A 15428-nucleotide genomic window follows, 5' to 3' on the forward strand; every position below is an offset into this window, starting at 1 on the left:
AATATTCAAATGCCAGGTAACTGGATAAACCGGGGTTTATATATATTTTTAAGAAAATTAGAAAATAGAGAGATAATTAAATTAATAATTATTTACTAATTATAATGTCCTATTTTATAATTTCATTATCTCTCTATTTTCTTATTTTCTTAAACATATACATACATACATATACACATATATATATATATATATATATATATATATATTATATATATATAATCTATAATATATTTGTGTGTATAAACGGAAACAAATTTATTTTCATGCATACGTGGCCTGATCAATAAGTATCCGGACTGTTGCCATAGCAACGAAGCTAAAACACCCTGAGTGAAATCGCTTGGCACAGATTGACCTTAAAACTCTGCTGTGCATGCATACTAAGTTTTAATGTTCTAGCTCACTTCCACTGTTTACAGCAGCGCTTGGAAGGAATGTGTGTAATGTGTGATTGTTGCATTGACCATGACAGAGAAAGTTGAACAGAGAATCTCCATCAAATTTTACCAAAAGTTTGGTGATACCTGCTCAGAGGCCAACGCAGAAGTTTCAAAAAGTTTTCATCGTTCTCAACACAATAAAAGAAATCTTGTGCAGCTGAAACCCAAGTGTCTTTTTTGGTCAGCTGAAAGCAGTTTTGGCGCAAACTTAGCAGACATGTGTCTCATACCCAAATCTTTAGTGATAATGGACTGAATTGAACCGTAACTAATCTGCACATCCTCTGATAGCTCATAAATGGTGATTTGATGATTTTCCCTCACAGCTACATGCACATCTGCAATGTTTTTCTCAGTTCTGTTGGTTGCAGATCTCCCAAAACGTTTATCAATATTGACATTTCTTCAGCCATCTAAGAAACATTTGAACCCTTCGTACAATTGTGTGCAACTCAAGCACTCCTCTCCATACACTTTCTGCAACTTTGCGTAGGCCTCTCAGCAGGTATCACCATAACAACTTTCTCTGTCACAACGACCACACGCTACACACCTTCCTTCCAAGCACTGCTATAAACAGTGGAAGTGAGCTAGAGTTCAAGGTCAATCTGTATCAAGTGGCTTCACTCTGTATTCTTTAGTTTCATTACTATGGCAATAGTCCAAATACTTATTAATTAGACTGCGTGCATTATTAAAAATACATCTTTGATAAAGTTTCCATATTTCATTTTTAAAATATATATGTAGTGGATCTTGCATACATGAAGTGGATTCAATCCACCATAGCCAAATTTAAATCAACACTGCAACAGAACTTTTCCCATAGTGGAACAATAGTTTTTCTCTGACAGCAGTTTTACATTTTCCAGATGTCTTTAGCTAGGCCAAAATAATGTCTTCACCACTTGACCCTTTCTAACCTCTTCTACTTCACCGAAAGCTAGAATAGAGATAACAAGACCACCAACTAAATCTATTGTTTTCAATGATATGTCTATCCTGCTGGATAGTTATAAAAGCAAGAACACCCCAAGCAAAAAAGTAGTCACTTGGAGACAACGGAGCGAGGCGGCTCATGATGACTCAGTTAGTTAGGGAACGGGATGCTATTATCATGATCACAAGGAATGCAGCTACTAAGACAATAGTCAGCGAGAGAAATGAAATTTACTGTCAGCAACTGGGAGACAATGTCCCACAACCCTACAACTTTCACTAGCTCTAATTCTGTTCTCTTATAACATCATTCTATCGCTATCTGTGGATTACTACTAACAATTTGTATACGCCAAACTATGCAAAAAAACATTCTACCACATATTTCTTTCGCATGCTCTCGGACGTTATACCCTGCCTGTCAAGGTATGGTATTTTTCAACATAACAGTAAATAAATACTTTCTTAAAACTTCATGCTTTGTTCATCTTTCACATCCAACAACATGCCATTATAACAACAATGAAACCTAACCATTACATATATTTCAATTAAAACATTAAAGCTCCTGCGTTTATAAATATATAAAAACTTTCCCCAAATATTCTAATTTAATTAGCAGTCATTGATATTCTGTTGTCAGCTAGAATCAAATAAAGATACCAAAGCTCTTTCTGGTTTGTTGTCATGTGAGATTTCCCATTTCAATAAGGTAAAACCTGTATTGTTAAAACTGTTCATTCAAGTGGCTACATAAGAGGGTAATTGTATGGTGAAGTAGAGCAAGTAATTTCAATAATATATACATTGAAGGTGTTCATACATTTGTTTGTCATTTGGACTTAATCTTAGTAAGCCTAGTACTTATTCTATCAGTATCTCTTGCCAAACTGCTAAGTTACGTGGGCATAAATACATCAGCATCGATGTGCAACAAGTACTGCCACACACACACACAAATATATATATATATATATATATATATATATATATATATATATATATATATATATATGATGGGCTTCTTCCAGTTTCAATCTACCAAATCCACTCAAGGCTTTGGTCAGCCCAAGACTCCAGTAGAAGACACTTGCCTATGGTGCCACACAGTGGGACTAAACCCAGAACCATGTGCTTGGGAAGTAAGCTTCTTACCGCATGCCCAGTCTCAGGAAACCAGGAGAGAGTCAAGTTCCACATGTACATAGACATACCAAATATATAGAACACAATATACACATGCTGATGACCTTGCTTTTATAGCTGAATCACTACCAGAACTAGAGAAGAAGTTCCAGGTATGGAAGCAAGGTCTAGAATCAAAGGGCCTTAGAGTTAATCTAGTAAAAACCAAAATCTTAGTAAGTAGGATGGCAAACAAATCACAAACCCCTTCAAGTAGATGGCCCTGCTCGATCTGTAGAAAAGGTGTAGATAGAAACTCTGTAAGATGCACCCAGTGTAGGCTTTGAACACATAAATGGTACAGCAATATCAGAAGAAAGTTAACAGGGAAACTAGCTTTTGTATGTGGAAGATGCACAGGTACAATAAACACTGAAAATGTGCAGAAAATAGATTCCTTCAACTGTCAGGGGTGGGGGGAAGTTAGATGTAGTAGATAGCTTCCGTTATCTAGGTGACCAAGTTAGTAGCAGAGGTGGATGCTCCAAGAGTGTTGTAGCTTTGAGAATAAGATTAGGCTGGGCAAGGTTCAGAGAGTTCCTACTTCTGCTAGCAACAAAGGGCCTCTCTCTCAGAGTGAAAGGCAGATTTTATGATGCCTTTGTGTGAACAGCTATGCTGCATGGAAGTGAAACATGGGCTATGACAGCCGAGGATATATGTAGGCTTGAAAGAAATGAAGTCAGTATACTTCGCTGGACATGCAATGTCAGTGTGCATGTTTGACAGAGTGTAAGCATCTTGAGAGAAAAATTAAGCATAAGAGGGATCAGATGTGGTGTTCAAGACAGACAATTGTGCTGATATGGTCATGTGATGTGCATGGATGAGAACAGTTGTTTAAAGAAGTGCCAATCTCTAATTGTGGAGGGAACATGTGGTAGAGGTAGATCCAGGAAGACATGGAACAAGGTGAGGAAGCATGATTTTCGAACTTTGAGCTTTACAGAGCAATGACTAGTGACCGAGACCTTTGGCGAAGTGCTGTGCTTGAGAGGACCCATCAAGCCAAGTTCACCCATTCTGGTGGCACATAAAGATCACCTTTCAAGTGTTGGGCCTCACAGAGGCAAAGTGGCTGAGTTCCTTACAAGTTGAGCTTCATGGAAGCAATGACCAAGACCTTTGGCATTATGTCGTGCTTGAGAAGATCCATCAAGCTGAGCAAAATCGCAGTCGTAGCAAATACCGGTGTCACGCAAATTGGCACCCATGGTAATGGCACGTAAAAGCACGCTGGTGTCATGCAAATGGCACTTGTGCCAGTGAGATGTAAAAGCACCCATTACACTCTCGGATTGGTTGGCTTTAGGAAGGGTATCCAGCTGTAGAAAACCATACCAAGTCAGACTGGAGTCTGATGCAGACTTCCAGCATGCCAGCCAGATCAAACCATCCAACCCATGCCAGCATGGACAACGGACATTAAATGATGAAGATGATATATATATATATATATATATATATGAATACACACACTTGTGTATGTATTCACACGTAGGTTCATGATCCAATGCAAGTTATAGATCATAGATCGACAGAGGGATGGTTCTAGGTATGGTGAAGATATAAAATAAGAACACAAATGGATTTTAATGGTTTAAAATCCATTTATTATTGTATATATATACATATCTGTATCAAAAACTTCCTGGACTAGTTTTGTAACATGCCAACAGATGGCAGCACACAGTTGAAGGTGCAATGACAGCCATGACTTTTATGAGGCAGAGTGTCATGTGACATCACTGTGTTTACTTTGCAAGTTGTAAAATTTGTGTTTTTGTGATCATGTGTATGCTGTTGACTGTGATTTTAATCATGGACAGAAAGTTGGAACAAAGAACCAACGTGAAGTTTTGTGTTAAACTTGGAAAGTCTGCTACAGAGATATTCTTTTCTAATCTTGGCACAAGGCCTGAAATGTTTGGGGAGGGGGCCAGTCGATAAGATGTTCTACCTGTTTTATTATTCAAACTGGCCTGACTGAGCCTTTCACACCTACCCAACAATGTTATCCTAAAAATAAGCAATCACATCATCGAAATCTCAAAGCTATGAGATAATGTAGGATAAATTCAAAAAGCATTACATTTGAAATAGTAATCTGAATGCCAAAGGGTTAAGAACCGACAGAAAATAGACAAGTGTTGTCTTCCATTTTAACCAACAAGAATGAGTTCACGTTTAATATGACTTGAAATGGAGTCAATATATAATGAAATAGTGATCATATAAAAGAAAATTCTGCCATTCCCTGACTCTCTCCAAGTCTTATTTTTGTAATTATCTTTTTACGATACAATGCGCTGTGGTTTTAGAGAAAAGCAACTCGTCCAAAGAAGAGAACATAGTGAAAGACTCAGGGAGGAATGCATCAAAGCTTTCAAGCATGTAGTCCTACACCTTTCTTCATTCACGATGGAGAATGGAAGAGGAACGTGTGTTAGCAGGAGTGGTAGATTAGGGTTAGGGCGAGTGACAGAGTGTAGTGTGTAGTAGAGGTGAGAATCTACGCTTGTGAAATTAAACTTAACTGAACAGGTGCAGGAAGTAGCAAATCTTCTAAACAATAAAACTGACAGACAGAATTGCAAAAGAAGGATAAAGGGCATTAAGTCTACATTGAGTTGAGCACCCGTCTAACAAGTAACAGAATAGAAAAGTGAATTGATGAATGAATGAATGGGTGGGTAGGTATAGAGAGACAGACAGATAGATAGACAGGTAGACAGACAGACTGACTAATAGATATAGATATATAAATACACACACACACACACCCACACACACAATACATATCTGACAACCACATGAAAGACATTGTCCTGAAAAGGTATTTTCTAGTAAAAAAAATATTAACAAAATACATTAATAGCTCACAGTATGAGTTTAATTTGTTCTATGACTGAGCTTGTCTTACGATTTACTCTTTACTCGTTTTACAAATGAATTTTCCCCACTGAAACTAACTAAAATATAATTAATCCATTCCAGCCCACAAAAAAACCACTCAAAAATGGTTTTTTATGGGTTTTAAAACCAAAATGGTGTCGTTAGAAGTAAAATGACAGTTATAAAAAAGAGAATGCAAAAGAAATTATGTAAACTGGTTTTATTAAGTGAATTACCTTAAAGATGTGTGTGCTTGTACTGTGGATTTCTGCTCGTACTTCAAGGCAAAAATCTGCACAAGTCCCGTCTAGTACAGCAAATTACTCGTACAATAGAGCACACGTACTGCAAGGTTCTACTGTATTAACATTGTGTTCCCTCTGTCAATCATCACACTTCACTCTATACTTTTGATTGATAAGAAAAGTTAACTATCCAACTTTTATGAATCTAAACATTCACACACATACTGACACACATATACAAATACACAAACACACAGATATGCACCTATTCACAAACTCAAACCTATTGTGTATACAGGGTAGACAAACACGTAGTTATATACATTTAGACGCAGGACGTTGTATAAAGAAATGAACAAGCAAGTGTGGCTAGGGCGTTTGCTTCCCAACTATGTGATTCTGGGGTCAGTCCCACTCCGTAGCACCGAGTGTCTTCTACTGTAACCCCTTCTGAGTGGATTTGGTAGATGGAAACTGAAAGAAGCCTGTGGTGTGTACGTGTGTGTGTGTGCGCATGTGTATGTGTGTGTCTCTTGTCTGGTCACTGTGTGACAGTAGTGAGTGTCAATGCCATGCATACGAGCTGTGTCATTCATCTCCAATGTTGTGCAAAAACATGTCTGACCATTGGGAAAGAAGTGAAGGTTGGTAACAGGATAGGCATCCAGCCATAGAAAAGTCTGCCTCAACAAATTCCATCTGACCTATGCAAGTATGGAAAAATGGACGTTAAAATGATGATGATGATGAATGTGCACTTGTGTGTGCATATGTACACACACACACACACACACACACACACACACACACACACACATATATACTTAGATAAGTTTCAGCCAGAACTGGCCCAAGCCATGACTAACTTAATAGGACCATCTGGAAAAGACACCTAATGATGTTTCATATTGCAATTATTCTTTGGTCACTGTAACCCATTCAAGTAAAGAGTTATTGTTTGCAGAGATATACCCAGGTGGTTAATCTGGAGATATTTGTCGGAGATATTCATCCAGGACCTGTTTGAAAGTTATGAGATCTTTTTCTTCTCTTAAGAAATGAAGTTAAAGAAAGCAGGGCCAATTGAAGAGAAATAATTCTGTCTTAGTGTTGTGATGTAACATGGGCATGATTTTTGTGGAGGATGAATGGCATGGGGACCAAGCCTAGGGCAAATTTTAAGGTTAATGCCAACGCTATTTGGGCAGTGCTGTTGGAATATTTTCCCTATCATACAAATGATATAGCACTTCTCATCATACAGATGTTGTATCATTTGTATGATGGGGAAGATATTCCAACAGCACTGCCCAAATGGTGCTGGCATCAACTTTAAAATTTACCCAAGGTTTGGTATGATATGGAACAAAGTTCAAGCTTCTTGAGCCAATTCAAATAATCAAAACCTGTCATGTTATTTATTATTTTTTTTTTTGTGACTGATTTCTGGGATGCTTCCATTTTTATATTTCATTCATGTAGGGGGACCACAACAGACAACCATATTCAAGTTGGGGATGAACAAAAATAGAAGTGAGAAGGATAATGGTAGGAATGTTTCTAGAATCAGAAGCAAGTCCTGAGAATCCAGGAGCATGCCCTGAAGGCCACGATGACCTTGGTGGTTTTGTTGACATTCTAGCTTAAGTTGTTGTCAATGCTACTCTGAGGTCCCTAGTGGTGTTTGATACCACAAAGTTTTCACCTGAGATCAGAGTATATGATGTATGTATGTATAAATACACACACACATATATGGATGTATACACACATATATACACCTAAACAAATATATATATATATATATATAAGCACATAAGGACATAAATAGAATAACTAGTAAAACAGTAACCATATATCTACTTGTAATTGAAAACAGTACACTGGGCATACAGGCAACAGGCTGTGTGAGTATACCAACATAAAACCTGGTAACTGATGGTGGAAATATATACAGAATAAAATCATACATATCAAAGCGAATATAAGTCCATAAATGCATGTGTGAACAGAGTTTTAAAGGTAAAGGAAATTATCTAATAGAAAAGTTAGTGGGTTTACAATGTAGTTGGGTTCTATAAGTCCAATGTTTGCAAGAAACTATTATTTATTTAATATTTTAAAGAATAACAAATAGTAGGATTAATTTATGCATAAGTAGCATAATTTATTGTTGTTTTGGTGAAGTTTGGTTTTTGAAAGTATTTTCCTTCAAATGTTGGAGCATTTTAGAGACTATATGTATTTAGATAATGGTGTCATAGTTTTTATATTTGGATTATTGAATGAGTGCATGTGTTGAGTAAGGCAGTTTTTAAATGAGTTTATTTTTAGTCCTACAGCTGAGAAAGACAGGCAAGAGTGTTTGTTACAGCAGAGTAGAAGTTTGGCACCAGCACTAGTGAGGTCACTTTGCATCTTGCAAGTCTATAAAAACCTTAAAGTCCCCCACAAAAAAAAGTTAATACATGAGAGATGAATTTTGATCAGTTTTTTGATGAGAGGATGAATAATGACAAGAGAAAAAGATTAATGTGAAAGAGTTGTAGTGGAAAGTAACTGAGTAGACACTGTTGGGAGAGGAAGAGTGAAAGGGACAGACGAAAAGAGAAGGGATTTGGGTCAGGAGTTAGTGAGAATGAGAGGGACTGAGTAGTGAGAGTGGTGAGATGAATTGTGTAGGGGGAATTCACTGGTATATCCAATTATAAGGCTGTGAGAAGTTAACATAGTGAGATAGAGATGTCAGAGAACAAGGATTCAGAGAGAATCCTTAAAGAAAAGAAATGTCAAAAGGGATTGTGGGTTAGTAGGAAAGAGAGAGAGGGCTGAGAGGGTGTGAAGGTGGCAGAGAAAGAGATACTGAAGGTGCCATAGATGGTGGTGGAAAAGCATAGGATGAATGCAGCAAAAGCATCCTGGGTGTGAAGGCTGTGGAGAGAGGAGAGTGAAAGAGAGGCATAAAGATGGAGGATAAATACAGCAAGAGCACCCCAGCCATCAACACTCTCCTTTTCCATGCTCTTTTGATTACACTTGCTCAAGAGAGTGTGTTTTCTCCAAGACAATTGTTGCAGATACTTGTCATCTCTTTTGTGAAGCTCAACAAACATCTTGAAATCAATTTTCTTTACTTCATCCATATCTTACTAGGTTTACCTCTTCAACAAATATCATCCACTTTGAGCACTCAGCCCTTTTGTTTATGCCGCTGTTGTCATCCATACACATCAAATGCCCATACCTATACAACACATTTGTATTCTGCCATTCATGCACACACAACATTACACATCAAACAAAGTAAACTAATTTCATTTCTTTCTTTTTTTTCACTAGACGTCTGCAGTCAACGCTTGCATTGCACTTCAATGCTACATCACACTTTGCACACAAATATCTTACAAGCTGTCCTTCAATTTGTAGAAAAATCTCTTTGTTGCTAGCAAAGTTAATAGCTCCTTAAACATTCTCCAACCTGTTCTTACTCTACCAACTACACTTTAGGAGCAGACACCAACACCACTTTTGGTCAACTGGGTAACAGAAACTATTCATTGCTTATAATGAGCCATCTCAGTTCTTAGGAAGATCTATTTCTCAAGATCTCTTCATGCTTAATGCCTCTGTGCACTTGTTGCATGTGATAGCTATGTTTCCTATTAGTCTGCCTCTAATCTAACTATACTGCTTGTGTCCAGTATTTACATTAAGCACAATATACTGAATTTCCATTGACTTTTTTTTTTATGTATAGAGAACAGGCATTTATTTAATGGTATCAGGATCTCATTCTCTTTCCAATTAAAAATTCTGCTTTTACTAATACTTTCAATTCAACATTTTACCTCCACATTTGGAATTTCTATGTTTGCATGTGTGTGTGTGTGTGTGTGTGTGTGCGTGTGTGTGTGTGTGTGTGTGCGTGTGTGTGTGTGTGAGAGAGAGAGAGAGAGACTGGTTTCAACACCGTTCTGTAACCATGGTAAAGCCACTGTTAAGCATCCTTCCTGTATAACAAACTTACTTAATCAACACTTGGGATTAGGACAAAAATCTACTCTGACTCATTTAATCTGTTTGAAAATACATATTGTCGTCTTCATTGTTGTTGTCAGTCATCAACATCATCATCATCGACATTATCATCATCAGCACCACTGCTACCATCATCATTGTCATCATCATCATCATTTAACATCCATTTTCCATGCTGGCATGAGTTGGATGGCTTGACAGAAACTGGTAAGGCCAGGGGGCTGTGCCAGATTCCATAGTCTGTTTTGGCATGGTTTCTATGGCTGGATGCCCTTCCTAATGTCAACCACTCCACAGAGTAGTTGGTATTAAGAAAGGCATCCAGCCATAGACACAATTTTAGATACAATATATTGACACAATTTCAGGATGCTTTGATACGATAAAAAGCATTAACAAAATTAAAGAATTTTAGGCATTTAAAATAGCCCAGAGACCAAGACTTTGAACAGTAGAGTAATAATGCATTTGTAAAATATTTTTAATAAAGAAACTAACCAACCTTCTTTGCATTCAGCAGACTCCAACCAGGATAAAAGTCTCTGGGATTTAACTTTTCATAGTTGTCTGAAAGAAAAGTTACAGTATTTTTATTGTCATAATTTTTACTTCATATTGATATTCTTTTCTATTCTAGGCACAAGGCCCGAAATTTTAGGGGAGGAGACCAGTCGATTAGATTGACTCCAGTACACAACTGGTACTTAATTTATCGACCCTGAAAGGATGAAAGGCAAAGTCGACCTCGGTGGAATTTAAACTCAGAACGTATAGACAGACGAAATACTGCTATTGATTTTTGGAATAGGGTTTTTGAGGTATATTTGTTTTTCTAGCTGTTTTTGAATGACATTTTTCATTGTTGAATTTGTTATGTATTATATATTGGGAAATTTGATTTAGAATTGCTAAATTGAATTTTCCCTGTAAGTTTTGGAATTGTATTCCCTAATATTGTTATTATATATGTATATATTTATATATATATATATATGTGTGAATTTGTATATGACTGTGTCTGTGTTTGTTTCTCCACTACCACCATTGTTTGACAACTGATGTCGGTGTGTAAACATCCCCGTAATTTAGTGGTTCGCCAAAAGAGACCAATAGAATAAGTACTAGGCTTACAAAGAATAAGTCCTGGGGTCAATTCATTCGACTAAAGGCAGTGCTCCAGCATGGCTGCAGTCAAATGACTGAAACAAGTACAACAATAAAAGAGTAAAAGAATTACTTTGCTTCCCAACTACATGGTTTTGCATTTAGTCCCAGAGTATGGCACCTTAGACAAGTGCCTTCTACTATAGCCCCCAATCCAACCAAACTCTTGTGATTTTAGTAGACATGGAATCAGTAGACAGAAAATCAAAGAAGCCTGATATGTATGTGTGTGTGTTACTGTCTCCTAGCCATGACTTTGTGTGATAGTTGTAAATGAGTGTCAACATCATGCAGTCTCCATTTCCAATCTTCCATGAAAGCATGTCTGGTCACAGAGAAACATTAGTTTACTCGGAAGGTTGATAACAGGAAGGGCATCTAGCCAGAGGAAATTCACAGCAGCAAAAATCTGTCTGACCCATGCAAGCATGGAAAAGTGGGCATTAAAACAGTGATGATGATGTACTTAATATAAATATCATAAAAGAAACAATTTTACAAGAAAGAAAACTAGAAATCAAACAAAAAACAAAAAACAAATGAAAGCAAAGCTATTTCAGAAGAATATGATACAAAACTGCATTCAAGAGTTCATCATCATCATCATCATTTTAACATCTGTTGTACATGCTGGTATGGGTTGGACAGTTTGACCAAGGCTGGCTAATAAGTTGAGGGACTGCACCAGACTTCAGTCTGATGTGGCATGGTTTCTATGGCTGGATTCCCTTGCTAACGCCAATTATTTCAAGAGTGTAATATGTGATTTTACATGTCACTAGCATGGGTGCCAGTTGCATGACACCAATATCTGCCACAACTACGATTTCACTTGGCTTGATGGATCTTCCTTCTCAAGCACAGCATAATGCCAAAGATCTCCGTAAGGCCCAATGCTCAAGAGGTGTTTTTTATGTACTACAGACACAGGTGCTAGTTATGCGACACTGGCATCAGCCACAAAACTCTAGTGCAGACAAAATCACTTGAGATTTAGCAACAAAGTTACAGAAACAGAAATCCAGCAATTCACAGAATGCATTGAATGAAAGATATTTCAATTACCAAAATTTTCAAAAATTATTTAAAAATTAAGAACAGTAAACAAACAACAGATCCAGTATGCTTAAAGCAAAACAATACACAAATATACTTAGAGTAATTACAGGTACAACATAAACCCTGATACATGGAAACAAGTGTGACATCATTCACCTCATTAGCTCAAAACATTGTGATATGATGTACACAGCCAACAATAGGGGAAAAGGAACTACAATTGAGTCCACTTTATCCCCTGAGCTGTGTCCACATTACAGGCATATAGAAACAGTGGTCAGTGTACAGCATAGTCTTCATTTGATGACCAGAGGAGGTATGGTACAATTGGGAAAACAGATCTCACACAAACATCCTAATCAACAACCTCCAAAAGAAATCTGTTCAGTTGCAAGCTAATACTCAAGACCCAGTAAGCCTGTGCATGAGAAGACCCAGTAAGCCAAGTGAGACCAAAATCCAAGGCTTCTGCCAGGGATGTAACCAGCCCACTTATGCGTTACATTCCTTCTTTGGACACTAAACTCCGCTTGTGAAGACATGGTGAGGCAAGTGAAATCGAAATCGAAATCGAACTAAATTTGTAGACTGGCACCCATGCCAACATCTTCATTGAACACTAAACTCGGCTTGCAAAGAACTGTTGGGGCAAGCAAAAGCGAAATCGTGATGGCACCAGAACCAGTAAATCACTAAGAGCACCGTCCGAGCGTGATCGTTGCCAGAGCACCAGCTGTCTGGCTTTTGTGCCGGTGGCACGTAAAAGCACCCACTACACTCTCGGAGTAGCTGGTGTTAGGAAGGGCATCCAGCTGTAGAAACATTGCCAAATCAGATTGGAGCCTGGTGTGGCCATCTGGTTCACCAGTCCTCAGTCAAATCGTCCAACCCATGCTAGCATGGAAAGTGGACGTTAAACAATGATGATGATGATGATGATGACACTACAACATAACTGACTTCTACTGTATTACGGCAGCTTATGTCACTCTTCACTTTCACCCAAAGCACATGTCTCATCTTACTCTTCCTCCACTCAGCCTACAAACCGTATTTCACTCTTTAAATGCTATACTGAACACTTTGCCTAACCCTTCATCTTTGAACCAGAACTCTCCGGATATTGCTCTCTTTGCAACTTTCCCCCCACAGGCTATGGAGCATCAATTGCACTGACCTCACCAGAATAGGAGTACAACAAAGATAATCAGCTTTGCACTCATGAACTCAAGTTGTTGCACTGTATCACATGTAAAACTGTTGGCTAATACTGTAGCCAACACTACTGAACCCAACAAATCAATGTAGCCAACTGGAAAGACTGAATTCAACTAAATGTCAAGTTCCAACTTCTGGATCACACACAAACGTTCAATCACTCAATATCATCAATAGATCTTTAAAGTAGATATGTTTGGATTAACTTAACAACTTCAAGATAAGTAAAACATAGTTTTTAATAAATTTAGGAGCAAATATATTAAAGGGAAAACAAGCAGAAATAAAATATTTTGCTTTAACCGAAAGAGCTTACAAACTAAGGAAGCCATTGGAAGTATCTCTAAATGGTTGCTTGAACTGCTAGAAATAGCTGGTACATCTCCCTCAAATCACATCCTACCATTTCAAGTAAGATCTATTGGCTAGTGTAGTCCTTGGTATACAAAAAGGTGAAATTATCAAAACTGGAACAGTTCTGATCATAGTTCTGCTCAAGTGAGGATGAACTGATGTGTTTCAAACATAGTCACTGAGAGATTTCTTTTACATCAAGTAACAGACATTCCCCTGTCTATCTTCCTCACTATCAATAAGAATACAATGAATCAGTGATCAAGTGGAAGCCTCCAACCAATGATAATGTTTACTTCATATTGTAATTTGCAATATAAAATAAATAAATGAACAATGAGGAGTATTTTGACAAACTAGACTATTTGTTGAAGAAATGTTACTTTCAACAACTAATATGCACCAGTTCACATTTCTTTTGTTTATATTTTCCATCCAATTCATGTCAGAGAACACTAACAATCACTAACCTTCCAGCTTTTGAGAATATCTTTAATAGGCTTTCATCTCATTACATAGATTAATTAGTTTATAGAATCAATTATTCAATTACCAATCATGCTAATGAATAGGTGTAGATTTTAGAAAAGAATATTTAGTTAAAACTTTAAGCTATATATGGTAAATTTTATAAAGATTTAAAACACAAAATTTTACTCAGAGAGAAAAAGAAAGCACAAATGCTCCTCCATACTTAGGCAACACACCCTGCAGTTTGCTGGTTTTCTGTCAAGTCATCCTACATATACTTGCATGGAAAGCAGATGTTAAATGATAATGATGATGATGATGATGATGATTTCGACAACAAAAGATAAACATTATTCATATTTCAGTAATAAAATAAACAATAAAGAAAACAGAAATACTACTCACATTTCAACTGCATATAAAAAAAACAAAACATGAAAACTAAATTATAATTCATATCAAGATAACATTGTCACATCACACCTGCTTTAAACATGAACTAGACACAATATGAGCCGCCGAGGTTACAGCAAATGCTGGGCTTCGTTATCACCAAGAATCTCTCCTCACAAAAGCACACACACAATAGAGTTGAGGCTGCATCTCAGAACCAGAAAAAATTTCAGTCTCCCAACAATTACTGACACACTACAAAAGCTCAAACGAATCTCACAATGGAGTATTGCTCTCATGTTTAGGAACACACACACACACACACACACACACACACACACACACACACACACACACACACACACACACACACACACACACACACAAACACACATCCTAGACTGCTTCTAAAAAAGAACCCCTAACTGATTGGCATAATATCACTGACAGACTCTCCAACTTCTGTCATTTCTCTCTGTCTTTTCTACCACAAATTTAGTGGCCTCCACTCCTCAAAGCTAGCTAATCCTATGCCACTTCCACTCTGGCATTTCCAGTACATCCATCTCTCCTCCTCCTCCTTCTCCTCCTAAAACCATGGATTTGTCAGACCTCACAATGCCCAGCACTAACACTCAGTCCTTAGGGCTAACATTGGAACCAGAAACAGGCATAAGAAATGTTATGTCATGTTTTGTATGAAAAACATAATCAACCAATGTTGGACAATTTGTTTGTTTGTTGATCAAAAGTGTTCTCCATTTTCTGATTATTTAAATTTGATTCCTGATAAACTTTTGTTTATTCTCTTGTTACCTGTACCCTAGGAGCATTGTGTACCTGCATACCCTTGCCCAGGATAGCATAGGTAATTGACACCGATAGTAAATATGGATACTATTATCCCTTAGATGGTTACTACAACCGTTAACTCTACTTACCTTTATATATACATATATAATTACAAATATATATGCACACACACACACATATATATATATATATATATATATATATATATATA

The 15428-nt window shown here is 37.2% G+C and overlaps 1 protein-coding gene across 1 annotated transcript in view; it reads right to left on the bottom strand.

Annotated features, from left to right (window-relative positions):
• LOC106884152 (protein-cysteine N-palmitoyltransferase HHAT) overlaps positions 1-15428 on the bottom strand; it is a 190517-nt gene that overhangs the window by 149259 nt on the left and 25830 nt on the right. Inside the window, exon 3 of the mRNA XM_052973781.1 lies at positions 10248-10312. Coding sequence (XP_052829741.1) covers positions 10248-10312 — 65 coding nt within the window. The remainder of the gene's footprint in view (positions 1-10247; positions 10313-15428) is intronic.

Source organism: Octopus bimaculoides, chromosome 16 (genome assembly GCF_001194135.2).
Source record: "Octopus bimaculoides isolate UCB-OBI-ISO-001 chromosome 16, ASM119413v2, whole genome shotgun sequence".
Classification (NCBI taxonomy): Eukaryota; Metazoa; Mollusca; class Cephalopoda; order Octopoda; family Octopodidae; genus Octopus; species Octopus bimaculoides.